The sequence below is a fragment of the Corvus hawaiiensis genome, chromosome 25 (genome assembly GCF_020740725.1).
Source record: "Corvus hawaiiensis isolate bCorHaw1 chromosome 25, bCorHaw1.pri.cur, whole genome shotgun sequence".
Classification (NCBI taxonomy): Eukaryota; Metazoa; Chordata; class Aves; order Passeriformes; family Corvidae; genus Corvus; species Corvus hawaiiensis.
The window spans coordinates 1824976-1841052 of record NC_063237.1 but is presented as its reverse complement, the minus strand read 5'-3'; the positions used below and the strand labels follow the sequence as shown (position 1 = coordinate 1841052).

At 57.2% G+C, this 16077-nt stretch overlaps 1 protein-coding gene across 3 annotated transcripts in view; it reads right to left on the bottom strand.

Annotated features, from left to right (window-relative positions):
- Positions 1-58: 58 nt before the first annotated feature.
- The window catches only part of KIRREL3 (kirre like nephrin family adhesion molecule 3), a 345138-nt gene continuing 329119 nt past the window's right edge, over positions 59-16077 (bottom strand). For 2 of the 3 annotated variants that reach the window (XM_048328585.1, XM_048328587.1), the window contains 6 exons: positions 15873-16071; positions 14752-14787; positions 11899-12006; positions 8140-8249; positions 1916-2002; positions 59-958 (listed from right to left, as the gene is read on the bottom strand). In XM_048328585.1, the coding sequence (XP_048184542.1) occupies positions 515-958; positions 1916-2002; positions 8140-8249; positions 11899-12006; positions 14752-14787; positions 15873-16071 (984 nt within the window). In that variant the 3' untranslated portion in view covers positions 59-514. The remainder of the gene's footprint in view (positions 959-1915; positions 2003-8139; positions 8250-11898; positions 12007-14751; positions 14788-15872; positions 16072-16077) is intronic. The other variant, XM_048328586.1, reaches the window with a different exon arrangement.

Below are 16077 nucleotides of genomic sequence, written 5' to 3'. Positions count from 1 at the left end.
GCCGGGGCAGGGCGGCAGGGAAGCCGATGTCCCCGCGGGGTGGCCATCAGCCCAGGCGTGCCACGAGAAACACCTCTTGTATTGACCGCGGTGCCGCGATACAGCGTGGAGAGGCCCTTCCCGGGGGGTCCCTGTCCCACCGATGTCCCCCCCATCCTGTCCCACATGGCGGGACCCCCCTGACCCCCCCCGAAACGGACTCTATAAGTATGGACACCGAACACCACGAAGGAAGGGAAGGAGCCGGGTGGGAGAGGGCAGCGGGAAGCGGAGGCGAGCGGCTGGGGGGGCGCGGGGGTGCGTGACGGCTCCCCGGGGCTCAGCGCGTCCTCGGCGGGGTTGTGCTTAGCATGTACCAGGGAGGGGGGGGATGCTCGGCCGGTCCCCCGCCCCGCAGCCCCGCTCTGGGGGGGCTGGATCCGGCCTCTTCCCACCGCCGCCGCCGGCGGGCGCGACTGTCCGAGCACGGAGCCACGGCGCCCACGCGGAGGGTCCCGAGCGTCCCCGGCGGGGCTCAAACGTGCGTCTGCATCCGCCTCTGCAGGGGCCGGCTGGGGTCTGAGTTTTGGGAAGACGACTGGGAGTGGTGGGAGGAGGAGGCGGAGGCCTTGCTGGCCTTGTCGAACTGCACGTAGCCGTCCTGCTTGCCGCTGCTGCTGATGCTGCTGTCGCACTGGGTGTCGAGGAAGGAGCTGCTGTCGCTCATGGAGCCGCGCTGGAACTCGCGCTCGCACAGCTCGATGGAGCTGCTGCCCATGCCCAGCACGAAGCGCTGGCTGTAGTCGTAGAGGCGGCTCTGCCCGCTCAGGGTGCTGTAGATGTTGGTGAAGGACATGCCCGTGGGCACCCGCTGCTTGCCGGCCGGCCGCAGGTCAGCCGGGCAGCCCGACAGCGAGATGGTGGGGGTGGAGTGGTGCTCCTTGAAGGTGTTCACGCTGTAGTAGCCGTTGGTGGGGTCCTGGGGAGTGGGAGAAGCGGGGCAGGTTGGTGGTGGCCTCCCTGGGTACCGTGGCATTTGGGGTGCCCACCCTGCCCATCCACCCGGGACATGCGAGACTTACCAGGATCATGGAATATCCTGAGCTGGGAAGGGACCCACCAGGATCACCCAGTGCAGCCCCTGGCCCTGCACAGACACCCCAGCAACCCCACCCCGGGCATCCCTGGCAGCGCTGTCCAAACGCTCCTGGAGCTCTGGCAGCCTCGGGGCCGTGCCCATTCCCTGGGGAGCCTGGGCAGTGCCCAGCACCCTCTGGGGGAAGAACCTTTCCCTGATATCCATCCCAACCCCCCTGGCACAGCTCCAGCCGTTCCCTGGGTTCTGTCCCTGGTCACAGAGCAGAGATCGGAGCTGCCCCTCGGGAGGAGCTGCAGACCCTGATGAGTCTCCCTTCAGCCTCCTCCAGGCTGAACAAGCCAAGTCACCTCAGCTGCTCCTCATATGGCCCCTCCAGACCCTTCCCCATTTTCATAGCCCCCCTTTGGAGGACACCCTTACCCCTTAACCGCAGAACTGTCCAGCAATGTCCTCTTGTGTCCTCATTTCCACTGTTCAGCCCCCTCCAAGTCGGGACACAAGTGCCCCTTGCACCCCACTGTTCTGGCACTACACCTTCGTGTCACCCCCAAAAGCTTCTGGGGCCAGCAAACCGTGCCCGCAGACCAGAGCCTCTGTCCCTGCACTGGGACAGCCCTCTGGGACAGGCCACCACCACTGGGGACATGGCCCGAGGACAGACAGCCTGGCAGCAGCAATGCTGGGTGAGGCATGAGCTGGTTCTGCCCGGTGGTGGGCACGGAGAGGGGTTCCCAGCACCCCCGGGATGCAGCCCCTCTGCCAGGAGTGACCTGGGGGGCTCTGACCCCATCTCTTCGTGGGTTTGGGGACAGAGGCAGGCTCCAGGATCCATCTCACCTTCAGGTTTTGAAACTCCTTCTCCTCCTCCTTGAGCACCTCGAGCTGCTTCAGCACCGAATCCTGCTGGAACTCCCCCCGGTCCATCTAGGAAAGGATGCAGACAGGGGTCAGCATCCTAGGCACCTCCTGTCCCCCGGCTGTCCCATCACCCCCAGGCCATGTGGGGCGAGCCCCACATCCCTCATTAGCCCCACGGCACGAGGAAGTTGCCACCAGCCGGATTCAAGGACCTCCCCAGGGGTGCCCCAGCGGTGTCCGAGGGCGGCGGAGCCGGGCAGATGCCCAAAAGCCACGTGATTCCCTGGGTTACAGATTGTTTTTCCCTGTTTAGGACAGAAAAGGCCGGGCTGATGCAGAAAACGAATTATTTACCGTGGTGAGGGTTGGGGCTGCACCCACCTTCCCAAAGCAACACCCCCAAATTCTCCTTTTTTCCCCACTTCTTTTCATCCTTTCCTCCTCAGCTGAACTTGGCCGCCTCATTAGTTTTCCTTTGAAGGCCGGCTGTGATGGGGGGGGGGGGGAGGCGGGGCAAGGTGCACATTAATTACACCACAGCTTTAATTACCCTTCCTTCAGCACGCGGGGCTGTGCAGGAAGCAGAATAATTATCAACCAATTTCTCAGTCGCCTTTTTTTAGCTTCTCCCGTATTCACCGGACGCCTCCAGCCCGGCTTCTCTGGCATCACAGCCCCACATCAGTCCCAAAATCCCCTTTTATTGCCCAAATTCTCTCCTCTTTAAGATGGTAAGTGGCTGTGGAAATTCACCTCGCGGCACTTGCTGTTCATCTCCCGAAAGCCTTTGATGTGGCTGTTAAAGGCAATAAATTAAAATACCTGAGTTTTCCTAGGGAAAAGAAAGCCTGGATCAGCCATTGATTTGCCGGGATAAATACAAATGTCGCCGCGGATTAAACGAGTGCAGCTAAAATGGGATGTGGAGGGGGTTGTTTTTGCTCTGCCAGTCCCAGCGACCCCCTCGATGCTCTAAAGCATCTCTGGAAGGCAGAGGCTGGGGGTGTTCACCCTATCGAAAGGGTTTAACACGTCCTAGCTCGGAAAGAAAAAGAAAAACCATTTCTTCTTGGATTTGGCGCTTTTGTTGTTGGCGTGGATGACCCAGGGGGGCAGGACAAACGCAGACATGGAGAGGGGAGAAGGGAGGTGGGAACCAAACCTCCCTGGAATGAATGTCGGGTTTGACGGGGTGTTTTAGGCCGTTTCATGTTGCCTCTTGAAGGGATGGTGGGAATGATCCAGGCACTGGGATGCTCCTCGAGCCCCGTGGGGACCCTGCCTGTCCCTGGGGCTGGCAGGACGCTTTGAATTCGGCTGCGCCCCGCGGATTTGGGGACTGCAGGGAGTCCCCACGTGGGGTCCATAAAGCGCCATCACATCACTGAACCTCCAACTCCCCCATTAGAGCCAGTCATTAACGTCACCTTTATTAAAGTCCTACACCGTTAATTAGTGGGCGGTGGGATCCTCGTTAGTGTGATTTCCACTTTGTCATCACCGGAAAGGGAGGGAAATTAACTCAAGTTCAGTCCATCACCAATATTAATGGGGATTACGAAGGGCGAGAGGGAAATACATGGAAAAAAAGACCGGAGATATCTGAGTGCCCTGGCATGGATGCCAGTGCCATTCCTGGAGTTTTTCCAGAGCAGTGGCTTTCTCCAGCCAGGTGACAGCACCAACATGCTCCGGACCTTGCACCGGTCTGTTAGAGCCTCGTGCCCACCACTCCCCTCCTGCCAGCGCCGTTCCTACCCCTGGGAATCTCACGCCAGGACTTAATCCTGCTTGGCACTGCCAGGCGCCAGCAGCCTTCGCCATCCCCAGAACGGTGGGGTGTAAAGTCCTGCCCATCCCAAACCCCGCCGGTCCCTCCTGGATCAGCGTGGCCGAGGGATGTGACAAACTGCACCCCTGCACCCCTGCCTGCCGCCGCCTCGGTTTCCCCCGCTGCAAAAGGCAGGGACCCCCGAGAGATGCTGAAGCATCACCTCGGCTCCGCCGTGCTGGCTCCCAGCGCGCAGGGAGCGCGTCCCTGCAGAGCACAGTGACTTCTCGGGGTCACTCAGCGCAGGGAAACACCGGATGGAAGCAGCAGGCAGCGCCGTGCCTCCCGCTCCGCTCTGGAAATGCGGAGCTCTCCCGCATTTCACGCCCCCAGATGAGGCCTCTGAGGTGGAGAATCCGACAGGATATTAAATTCTTGGCTTTCATTAGTGGACACAATATGTTTTCTAAAACGCTGCTTCAGGTCCCTGAGTATCCTCCAGACCTGGCGGGCTCCGAGTGCCTCCCCCCACCTCGCTCCAGGTTTAATTACAATATTTCCGGCTGGTTGGGTAATTGGATGCCACCCGGCAGCACTTGTGCGGGCCAGACGTTACCAGGGTGAGGGATGCTGACGCCGATTCTCGAACAGCGACTTCCTCTGCTCCCAGGGAGGGAACAAGGCCATGAATAAAGAACCCCTCTGGGAATTCCCAGCTGGATGAAGCTTTATCACCTTCAAACACCGGCTCTGATCTCGGTCGCCCAGTGATGTGAGCTCCCACGGGGGCGGGTGTGGCTGCCCACCACAGGAGAAGCTGCAGCTTCTCCTTTCTTGTCCCACCTCTCCCCAAAACGTTGCTTTTGGCTGGGCTGGTGCTGCTGGAAGGGGTCGGCTGTGTGGGAGGGATGTTCCCCGCGCCTCCCGGGCGAGGCTGGATGTTGTGGAGACACAGCCTGGCTCCAGTCCAGGCCCGGCTCTGCCAGCTCGGGGTTGCTGGTGCTTCCCAGGGTGGCGGTGGCAGTGGCCGCTGGGCACGGGGACCATGTCCCAGCCCGCGGGCACGGGAGGAAGGCAGCGAGAGGGATGCTGTGTCCACTGGGCTGCAGGTAGGAATGAGCCTCGCCCAGAATGGAAGTTCTGCTTCTTCCACAGGGATCTGAGCTGAGCCCCTGTCTGGAAAAGGTGTCTGGTGCTGATCACCTGTGAAGGCCGTGAAGAAACTGGGAGCAGCCCTTGGAGCAGAGGGATGGGTTTAAGGAGACAGGAAAAGATAAACCTGTCACTGGATGGATTATTTTGGCTGTTCCACTCCAAATATGAACCAAAGGTGATGCCTGGATCTGTGTGGCCACACTGGATCCCCTCCGATGGAAGGGATGATCCAGAGATGGAGATCTCTGGGATGCCCCTGCCTGCCTGTTGCTTTGGGATCTTCTCTGGCTGCTCATGGCGGTGGGGATGGCTCCTTTGGGATTATCAACCCCATTTCACGGGTGGGGAGGCATCAGCCAGGAATAAACCCAGCCATGGTGAGGACCGGAGCTGATGATGCTCTTCATCTCCATCCTTACAGCCCGGGCTCGACGGAGCTGCCGTCATCCCGCAGGAGAGAGAACGCGGCTGTTGCGGTTTATTTCCCCAGGATCAGACCCTTCACCAGGCTCTTTTGCCTCCAGCCCTAGAGCTGGCAGCCTTTTCCCTGCCCGCGGGCACTGCCTGGCAGAACAGCTCTCGGAGCAGGGGGTGGGCACGACGCTGAGGCAATGTGAACATATGCAAATCAGCCAGCGTGACGCGTATCCTAAGGTGTTAATGAATTTATAGATGCATGAATAATGACTTGTGAAAAGCACGGTGAGCCGCCGAGGTCACAGATGGCTGGAGAATGACAAAAGAGCGTTTGGGGGGACGGGAGTCACGCTGCCGCTCTGCGGCCAGGAATGCTCCGGCAGAGTGGGACACGGTGGGAAACCGAGCAGCGAAGGCACATCCACGGTGCTGAGGATCCTGAAATTCAGCAGGAGCAGGTCAGGCTGTGCTGCACTCAGGAGCGCGGCCGAGAGGCCGGGATGGGGTTAGGATGGAGAGCAGCGAGGAGCTGTTTGCCAGCGTGGCTGCTCCTCGCTAACATCCACAGTAATGATCCCGAGGCCCCGGCATGGCAACGACAGCCACAGCTGCTGCTGAAGTGCAGGGTGTGATGAACACTGCTGAGGGCGAGGAGATCACCTCAAGGGGCGGAGATCTCACAGGAGGCAAATGGGGAAGCAGAGGGAATAATGCTGGCGCTGGGAGGAGGGAGAGCTGGAAAATCCCGGGGTGAGGATAGGGAGGTGCTGGGCGCTGCCCTCCTCCTCCTGCCAGAGGGGTCTCATTGCTGCTCATCAGCAAGAGGAAGTTTTTAACTTGGTCCTTCACTTCATTGACAAAGTCGGAACATTTTATCAGGAATCTGTTTGGCGTCCAAGGCTGGGTGTCTGATGGCCGGAGGAGGATGCCCACACCGGCTGTTGGACACAGCAAGGAGGTGGATGAGGGAGAGATGGGGTCCCTGTGGACTCTGAGGAGAGAAAGAATCAGGGAGTATTTCCTGGGAACATGCTAGCAGAGGGCAGATGAGGGTGGGGAGGCTCCAATCCAGGCAGGGGAGGGGACTTAGATGCCTTCTCCCTGCAGGTAGGATGTCCCAGCTGGTGCCAAACCCTCCCAGCATCAGCGTCAGAGATCACGGACCATCTCTTCCAGCTCCTGAACGGTGCTGATCCAACGATGTCATTTCCAACTGCTGTATTTTCAGGGAAAATGCCTGGATTTGGCCAGGAGAGGGGAAGAATCACCCTCTTCCAGTCCAGCCAGGCTCTGCTGTGCCACATCCAAAAGCGCTCAGCTTTGCCTTCCCTGTTTGCACTTAAACAGTTCCTCTGTGCCGTGACCAAACCACCTCTCACCAGTCTGGCTGATAACCCCAGGAGCTCCACGACCTCTCTCCCTGGAAGGCATTTTTCCCCAGCTCTCAAACAAATGTTGTCATTTTTTCTGCACCATTTCCACCCTGCCAAGTTCCTCATTGCAACGTGTCCGGCACAGCTCTGCTCCCAGCCACACCAAGGCACACACTGATGTGAAATCCTGCAAATATAATCTAAGAAAGGCCCCAGGATGGCTTCCAAGACCCTGTCCCATGACCACTCTCTTCCTTGTTCACTCACAGTGGTAAGTATTCTGCTGAGGCTTCGGGTGTGCTTCCAGCCTGGTGGCTACAGTCTGGAGTGGGATTTGGGATGATCCCAGATGCCCCCGTGGGAGCCAGATCTGGGCTCGGCACTGCTGATCACACAGATGATGTACAGGGTCCCATGGAGAGGAAGCTTCTCATTCCCCTTCATCCCAGCAGATTGCTCCAAACCCAGTCCCAGCCTCCTCTGCCCTTCCAGCCTTGCAAATCCCACCGTGGACTTGCAGATTTCTCAGGGCAAAGCCCTACTGGGAACAAAGGTCTTGGGATGGGTTTCGGTGCTGGGATGAGTCGCCAGATCTCCACCTCCTCCTCCTCCTCGTTGTTTGGAGGCTCCCTGGCTGTCTAAATGCTCTGACAATCCTGACAATTCCAGCAAGCAATTCCACCCACCCTACGATGCTCAGTCTTGCCTTCCCACCAGGGATTCACGGAATGGCTTTTGCAGGCAGGACACACAAGTGCTGTCCAAAAACTGGAGAGTTAGAGGGGGGAAAAAGCCACCCAGCAGCCTAGAAAGCAGCCACTGGCTTCTTCAACCCCTTCTCCCTTTCCCATCCACTCTTTTCTCTCCTTTTTTACAGCCACTCACCTTCGTTTGCCATTTTTCAGCTTCTGTTTGTCAACAGCAAGTGAAAGCGAAGGCAAACTGGGGCTGAGACAGAGAGAACAGTGACCACAGCGGGCTGCTGGTGAGCATGCACAGTCCACGCTGAGTTTCCTGGGATCTCAGCCATCCACCTCTTGCCCTGGCCGTGTCTGTCCGTCCCCTCAGGTGGCCTTGGGCAGGTGACACCTCCCCGGCTGTTACAGACCCAGGTGCAGACTGGGTGTGCATCCGGCCCTGCGCACACACCTGGCTGGTTAATGAGCTCCTTATCACCTCGTGCTCATCCCGTGCGAGTCTCCCTGCCCTCCGAAGCTTTCCAGATGTGAGGTGGAAAATTTGCTTTGCGATTAGCCCGGCGGGCAGCTGGGCCACCGCAATCAACCCCTCCCAACTCTTCCGCCTCACCAGCCAAGTTTCACTCGAGGAGTTTTTAGGGCAGGAGGATGTGGATCTCGAGAACAGGATCTTTGGAAGGGCATCTTTGCCTTGGGTGGTTATTACGGGGCTGAGCGACAGCGCCCGTGCTCGTTACCATCAGACTTTGGCCCGGAGCAATCGCTTAGGGCGGGGAAGGAATTCCTTACCATCAGCTGCTTGATGGTCGGGTGCTCCTCGGCCTCCCTGCCCGAGGCCGGCTCTTTGTGCACGATCTCCACACGGATATCGTTCTTGGCAGAAACCACACCCTTGAGATCTGGGAAAAGAGGGAGAGGGAGAAGGGGGTTAGTCCGAGGCAGCAGTGGAGCTTCTGCAGGGACCTGCAAGATGCCTGGCAGCACCAGGGAAAATAAACCCGGCTTAGCAAGCCCACTGGAGAGCTGGAGGAGCGATATTTGCATTGCCATGAGGTATGGACAGCTCAGACTCCTACAGGAATTCCTTTGGGAGCTTGGTTGGCCTCTGCCACACTCACGGGGCTGTGACCAAGGGCTGGTCCCAGGGACCAGGGACTCCCCACAGGGAGTGGGGTCACTGTCCAGCCTGCTGACCCGTAGGAAATGCTGCTCCTGAGGGATGGACTAGCTCTGCCCAGGGACTGGGAACCCCTGAGAAAAGCTTCCCCCAGTCTGGGGTGCAGACAACACATGGAAAAGGCCAAGCAATGAGCACAGGGATGGTTTTATCATCTCCAAGCAGCCTGGAGACAACAATGAGAGAAGAGAGAAACATTCCTGGAGAGACTCCCTGCCTTCCCTGAAGGTGTCAGGCGTGCTTTGAACAAGTCATTTTAGCAGAATTAAACCACAGACGTGGAGCAGCGGGACCAGAACGGCGGCGCAAAGCTGAGATGAAAAGCAGAGATGGAGGCAAATCTGAGCAGCGAGACCTCAACAGCTTTGAAGCCGGTCCCCAGCCACGGATCTGGCTCTCACCTCCCAGGATGGCTGTGCCAGCCCTCCCAGACCCAAAACCTGCCTTGAACCGCCGGTTTGTCAGATCTACCTCCAGCTGACGGATGCAGCCAAGCCAGGATTGCAGGGATCAGTCCAGAAAGGACTGGAGCCCCCGGGAGTTTTATCTCTAAACCAAACCGAATGGTGTAACCGACACCAGCTTGAAGCTCCATCCTCGAATTCATCTCTCCCAGCATCCCCTGTCCTCGATACCCGCAGCCCCCAGACCTCTCCAAGTCTCAGGGCACAAGGCAAAGGCTTTCACTGGGAAGTTACTACAGCTTTTTTTTTTAATGTTTTCCTGCTGGGACCACGTTCCTGGTGCTGGAGCCTCCGTCTTTAATCACAAGGAGAAGCTAATCAGTGTCTTGCAGCTCCTCTCCCAGGAGTGTTCCCCCTTAAATAACTCTGGGCCGTTAAGTCACTGAAGATACAACAACAGATGTGCAGTAAAGTAAATTTTTTTTCTTTTCCAGAGCCTCCAGGCTCGGTGTGCCTGCACCTGGTCCTTTTTTCTTTTGCTGCATTTTCCCAGAACATGGTCAGGAATTGCCCCCCCCAGTGCTGTTAGCTGTGGTCAGTGGCTGGGTCAGGAGATTCCTTCTCCAGAGTGACTGCACTGGGTCACTGTGTCCCCTCCACACAACAGCCTGCACCAGGATGTTGCTGTAAATGATGGCACAACGCTCCAGTATTTGTCTTGGGAGAGGAATCTGCAGTCATCCTGGCAGGAAATGGCTCCTTCTCCTGATATCCAAGCGCTCTGTTGATCCCATCATTCCTGAGCTGATCTCTGTAATAACTCTGCACATCACACACCACTAGCAGGGATGAAATTCCTTTCCTCACCTTTCAGCCTGGCGCTTCTGCCCTCCTGCCACCGGAGACAGTGGCCACAGCATCCAGCTGGCATCAGCACCTCCAAACGGGGGTAAAAGCCCATCCACCTGGCACATCCAAGTCCTTCCCTGCAGGGTTCTGCACCCTGAGTGTCCCTGGGGTCTGGTTCAGCTGCTCCCAGTTCCCCCAAACCCAAGGAGAGACTCTGTTTTGGGAGCTTCCAGTGGTTTTTGGAGCCAGGTGAAGGGGAACTGAGGGGCCTCAGTGCCACCAGCACCCCCTGCACGGATCTCAGGCTGGGGAATCCCACCTGCACCCCAGATTTGCTGCTGTCCCCAGCTGGGTCCGGCTCTTCCCTTCCCATAAGGTTTTGGTGAGGGAAGGGAGATCAGGGCAGGGATCTTTGCTGATTTCTTGGGTGATCTGCTTATTCTGATCCCGAAGGGAATGGCAAAGAAGCCTTGTAGGGAGCACAGGGACCCCTGCCCTGGCCTGGGCGTGCTGCTGACCTGTCCCCAGGGAATCACAGTGCCAGGGAGCAGCAGAGCAGGGAAGATGCCCAGACCCAGCAGCCTGTGCTGTGCCTGAGTCCCAAAAACCTTTTCTAAGCAGGACAGCACTGGAAGCACAGTGGAAGAAAGGGACTTCAAGCCCTGCCCAGTGCCCTCTCTCCAGAACCTATCTTCCCAGCCCTGGTGAGGAAAATGCCTCTTCTTCCTGATTTACCAATGGGATAAATCACACAAGGCATTTGGCTGGGATGGCCTTGTCCCCTCCTGGCTTTCCCCTTGAAGAGCAGCCCATCCTTGCACGCCTCCAGCTTGTGAGGGTCTAAATCCCGGTGCTTTCACCACGTCTGGGATCTGTTGTCATGGCATTGCTGTGAAATCATGGGTCCTGTGAAGAGCCCTGCACCATCTGGTTCCATCAAACGAGAGGGAAATAATGAACCACACGCTCTCTGTTTCTCTGAAGGATGTGGCATGGGGAAAAAACAGCCCATGGACTCGGGAACACGGTGTGGTCCTGCTTCCTTCAGGTGCTTGCATTGTCCCTTGCTGCCAAATGACCTCCACGACATCAAACTGGCCTGGTATTGGGTCCTGTCCATCAGCAAACCTTCCCCAAAAAGCAAGAGAAATGACTTTCCCCATTTGATTCGTTAATTCTTGCTGATGGAGGCTGTGAGAGTTCAAATAAAATGGGATAAAACAGGGAGAGGCCTCATTATCATGCTGAAAATTAAACACATTTCTGCAGTGGGGGGCCATGTGTGTCTGTACTGAATCCAGGTGCAGCCTGGTGTCTTTGATGGCTTTGTAAACCATCAAGGGGGGGCGAAAAAAATAAAAGAACAACAACTGGGTTTTCTGGCACACACGTGGAGAGTTTGGCATCCCGGAATCCGCACCACGCGTCTCGCGAGCCGGGAGCAGCGCCAAGGATCTCCTCCTCTCCCCAGAGGCTTGGAATGCTCTAGACAATCACACTCTTCTCCCTCCTGGTTTGGTGCCTTTTCATGGAGCCAATGATCCCCCTTTAATTTCCTGGTGTCTTTTTAATGAGGCCAGACAATCCCACGCTGTTTCCCCCTCCTCCTCCTCTACCTGCGTCTCTGATGTCACTTTGACTTGTATTCCCACTGCAGCCAGACTCCAAAACGCATGAGTCCCATGAAAAACCACTCTGCTGGCTGTCATTCCTGCTAGGAATATGCACGTCAGGAAAACTGGAATTAAAACAGAAGCAGAACTCTGGAGGGTTTTTAAGCACCGATGTGGCACAGCGAGGATGCTTCTCCCTCTTGGACATCAGGATTTCTCCAAGGGAGGGATTAAGAGGTCCCCTGCACACCTCCTGTGCTGCTAACAGGGATCAGCAGTTACCCTGGCATGTTTTCCATAAACCCTTTCCTTTTCCCACAGGCCTGCCTGTTGTTGGTAGGCCAACATGAGAAGCAGCTTGTGATGACAAGTAAATTTAATAAATTAAGTGGCGTCAGTAAATTCAGGCTCTATTTTCTCCCCGCTCCACTTGATTCACCCTCTCCCCAGAGTTCTCCCCCCAGCCCTTCCAAAGAGATGCAGAGTGGCCCGGGGTGACACTTACTCCTCTGGGAGCGGGCACAGCAGAAGGCAACGATGGTGGCCATCAGCACCAGGAACGCCACACCGGCCCCCACGGCCACTCCGATGATCACCGCCATGGGCACCGACTCTGCAAGAGGAAGGAGAGGAAGCATGAAGTGGGATGAAGGTCACAGAGGAGGCTTTTCCCATAGGGACCCACCCCTGGCTACTGGTAAGAGGCTCAGTGATGAGCCCGGGGAGGGTTTTGGGGCCTCCTTCCCTGCTCCCCCATCCCTGCATGGTGATGTCGGCACAGGCTGCCCGTGGGACATTGCAATTTGTACAACCCTGCTCGTTCCGTGCCTCAGTTTACCCTGGGAGGAGAGGAGGGGGGAGCCAGAGGAGCAGATTAGCAATGGCTCTCGTTAGTGCCCTGCGGGTTAATGAATGAGCTTCTCTAAAGGATGAAGTGCGAAAGAAGACCGTGTGTTAATATAAAGAGAAATGGCATTCGAGCAGGCTGATGGATGACTTAGCCCAAGTCATCATTCACAGCCCCTGCCTATTTTATACCCCAATTTCCTGCCTTCTCCCGTGGCTTATCGACTGTCCTCCTTCCCAAATTCCTGAGGGTGCTACAAAGACTGGGACAGGAGGGATGGCCCATGCTGGGGCTGAGCACTGCGGGGTGGGATGTGTGGGCAGGGTCTGTGGGAGGCAGAGCAGGGGGTGCATCCTCACATCCTTCTGCCTACAAGAACTCTGTCACCGAGTTCCTGGTGGGAATTTTGGGCGGTGGCTCAGCCAGCAAAGCTGATTTGTCTATGCAGACCCTGGCAGCAGCTGGTGAGGTGTGGGGAGGGCGGAATGGGAAATCACATTTATGGTGAGAGGGTCAGATTTGGAGCCCCAAAGCCTCGTTATCTCCCTGCTCTGGCTCTCCAGTTCCTCCAGGCACAGCTCTGACTTTCCAGTGAGATTTGGGTTGGATTAAGGAGGGGCAGTGATGGGCAGCACTCCCACTGCAGGACACCACAGCGGTGGCTACCACAAATCGCCTTCCTTGGCTGGGATGATGAACTACATCCCAAAGATCCTCTCACCTAAAGCTGCAGGCATCTCTAGGTCCCCGTTCCTTCTCTTTCTAAGCACCCTGTAGGACCTTGTGAACCAAAAGAGGGATAACCCTGTCCAGGATGACCTGATGAGCTGGGTGAGTGTGTCGTCACAATTTTCCTGGACACCTCCTTGGAAGGTGTTTTCTCCTTGGAGCCCTTGCCTTGGAAATGGATGGGATGGATTTATGGGAACATGGATGCAGAGACGTGGTTCTCCTCAGAGGTCTGTGCAGATGGGGGACACGAATGCTGCTGGAGCCTGAGGACACAGGGGGTGACCCAGCTGAGAAGCAAAGCCCAGGGATTATCACCTGACTGGGTGATACAGGAACCATCTCCCATTGCCCACTGGTGTGGAGCTGGGGTTGGGCACGAATTTCATCCTGGACCTGAGACCACAGATGCCACCTGTGCCTTTCATCCTTCCCAAGGGCCACACACCCTTACTGGTGGGACTGGGGGCAGTTGTCATTCCACCAGCATCCACTAAAGCCACTTCATGGTACCCTTAAGCCATGGCTGTGGAGCTCCTGGGTCCTGAGCGCTAATTTGGGAACTGCAGGGTGATAAAAATGTGCTGCTGATTGAGTTTAGGCTCTGCTCGCTCTTGATCAAAAAAGAACTGATGTTTCCCACTTTGTGGCTTGCTCATGGATTTCCTGCTGGTCCCTTGATGTGTCGCGTGTCACTCAAGCTGGGCCACTGGTGGCATGACTCACGTGGCACTGAATCAATCCATCACCAAACCTCTGAGAGTGCCCAGGTGGTGAAAAGGCAAATCCCCTCAGTGCTCTGCTGCCTCGAGCTGGAGCGCAGGGGACAGGTGCTGCAGCTGCCCCAGGGACCTAAAATCCTAAAATCACCCTAAAATCAGCATCCTCCAACACAGCAGCTGAGCCATGGCAAGAAGAAACCGGGATTTTCTGAGGCCGCCTGCTAGGCAGTGCCCCTGCCAACAGTGGCAGTCCCTCATGGGATTTTTTTGGCCTTCCAAGGGAAATATGGAACAAGGGGGTGGAGAGAAAGGAGCCTGGAGGCCCTGGGAGGGCTGGCTGGCTCTCAGCTTTGGCGGAGTGGGATCTGCAGTGCAGAGCTCAGGGAGAAGCAGGTGGCGGTGGGGATGAAGATGATGGAGAATCAGGCAGGGAATGGGGTGGGGAAATTTATCCTGGGCTGGAATAAAGGCAACTGCAGAGGGGCAGGGACAGGAATGGTGGGGATGGTAAACTGTCCTGTAGGGATGGGTGAGCTGAGGAGGGGCAGATTGCTGGCTCTCCCGGGAATCCTTCTCTGGGGCACAGGAGGAGGAACCACAAGGGCAGCACATCCTGCAGCATCTGCCCCAAGATCCATCCAAACCTGCTCTGGTGCCAATGGATGCTGGCCAGCATTCTCCCACGATGTTGAACCAAGCTGATGTCTGCAAAGGACCCTGGAAACATGTACTTTCCCCTCTTTGTTTTTGTCCCAAAGTAGCACTTTATGGGACTTCTGCAACTTTTTAAACATGGCTGAGTAACAGCATCTCCCTCCCAGCGACTGGGGAGCTGGGGCACAGAAGTGCTGGTTTCCAGAGTGGCTCAGTGGCACAGGGGAGGCTGGACCACTCCAGCTTCCCAGTCCTGCCCCAGTCACCGCCCTGCAGCTTCCCTACGCCCCTTCCTGCCCTGCCTGCCCTATGGAAAGCTGCCGGGCCGGGAGGAGGACGCCGGGCCCTCAGGTGTGGTAATGGCTGGGGACAATCCACATTCACCGTCAGCTCATGATTTCCGTACCTGCTTGAATACCAGCTCCTGATTTCATTTCCGTACCTGTTTGAAAATAAAGCAAGTGTCCACAGCCTTGCACAGCCCACGCGCCCACCGCAGCCTTCCTAAGCGCTCAGCCCTCTGCTCCGCTCTGCTCCGGGGCTGGCCCCGTGAAGGGGATGCCTCTGCCACCCTGCGCTGTCCCCCCGGCCCGGGCAGGGCTGTCCCCTCGCGTGGCCCAGCAGGGATGTCTGGATCCGAGCTCGGAGCCGGCTCGGCTGCCTGGCCACCCTCCGCCGGGACCCGGGCTCGCCGCCGAGCGCTCCCGCTGACTGGCAGACGACCTGGAAAAACCACTGGCTCTGTTTGCGTTGGAAGAAGCCCAAGGCTAATTTTAAGGGGTTCATTTAGCTCTGATTTAATCTGGACGCCAGCCTTGCCTATAAATCACGGCTTAATGAGAACAATCCACCTGCCTGCCCTGGCATTTAATAAAATAGAGGAGAACTGGAGTTCCTCCAGGAGCTAAGCATTCCTCACACAAGCTGTCTCCCTCCCTTGCTATGGAGAGCCCTGAGAGTGGAATTTCCCTGGGCATCCCCTGGGAATTGCTGGGTGTTCGAGCCCAGCCCTGTAAGACGCTGGCACTGTGGCTGGTGGCCAGGACGGAGGGTTGCCACCAGCCCAAACACCTTCCTCCTGCTCACTCCCATCACCGTGGAGCAGCGGGGTCTGCTGGGAGCAGCCACTCCGGTTTCTCCAAGACTATAAATGATCCTTCAGCCTGGGGCAGTGACATCACCTTGTACTGTGGGACAGGGACTAAGGGCTGCAGGACCAGCCCGTGCCCTCCAGCTTTAGCAGGACCGGTAAAATCAGGAATACCTTATCAAGCAGAGACTTTACAGGGCTTGTCCCTGCTCCTGCCCCTTTGCCAAGACCACGTGCCCTAAGGATGCAATCCTCCAGCTACCACAGCTGGAGCCTCGTCACCATCCTTCCTAATTTCCTCTTTGGCATCCCAAGAGCTCTCCTGAGCACCTCCTGCCTCTCACAGCATCTCCCCACTCTCACAGCCCGGCCAGGCACTAATTCCCGCTGCCCACCAGCCCCCAGCAGCTCCCCAGCAGCTCCCCAGCAGTGCCCACCTTGCTCCTTGAGCCGGATGATCTCCGTGTCGGAGCCGAAGCTGTTCCAGGCGGTGCAGTTGTAGATGGTTTGGAAATCAGCCCGGACAATGTTGCTGATGGTCAGTGTGGAGATGACCCCCTCGTCCGTGCTCACCGTCTCCACCGTGTAGCGCCCAGAGGTCCCAGATTCCAGGACGTTCTCCTTCCAGGACCAAGCCTGCCA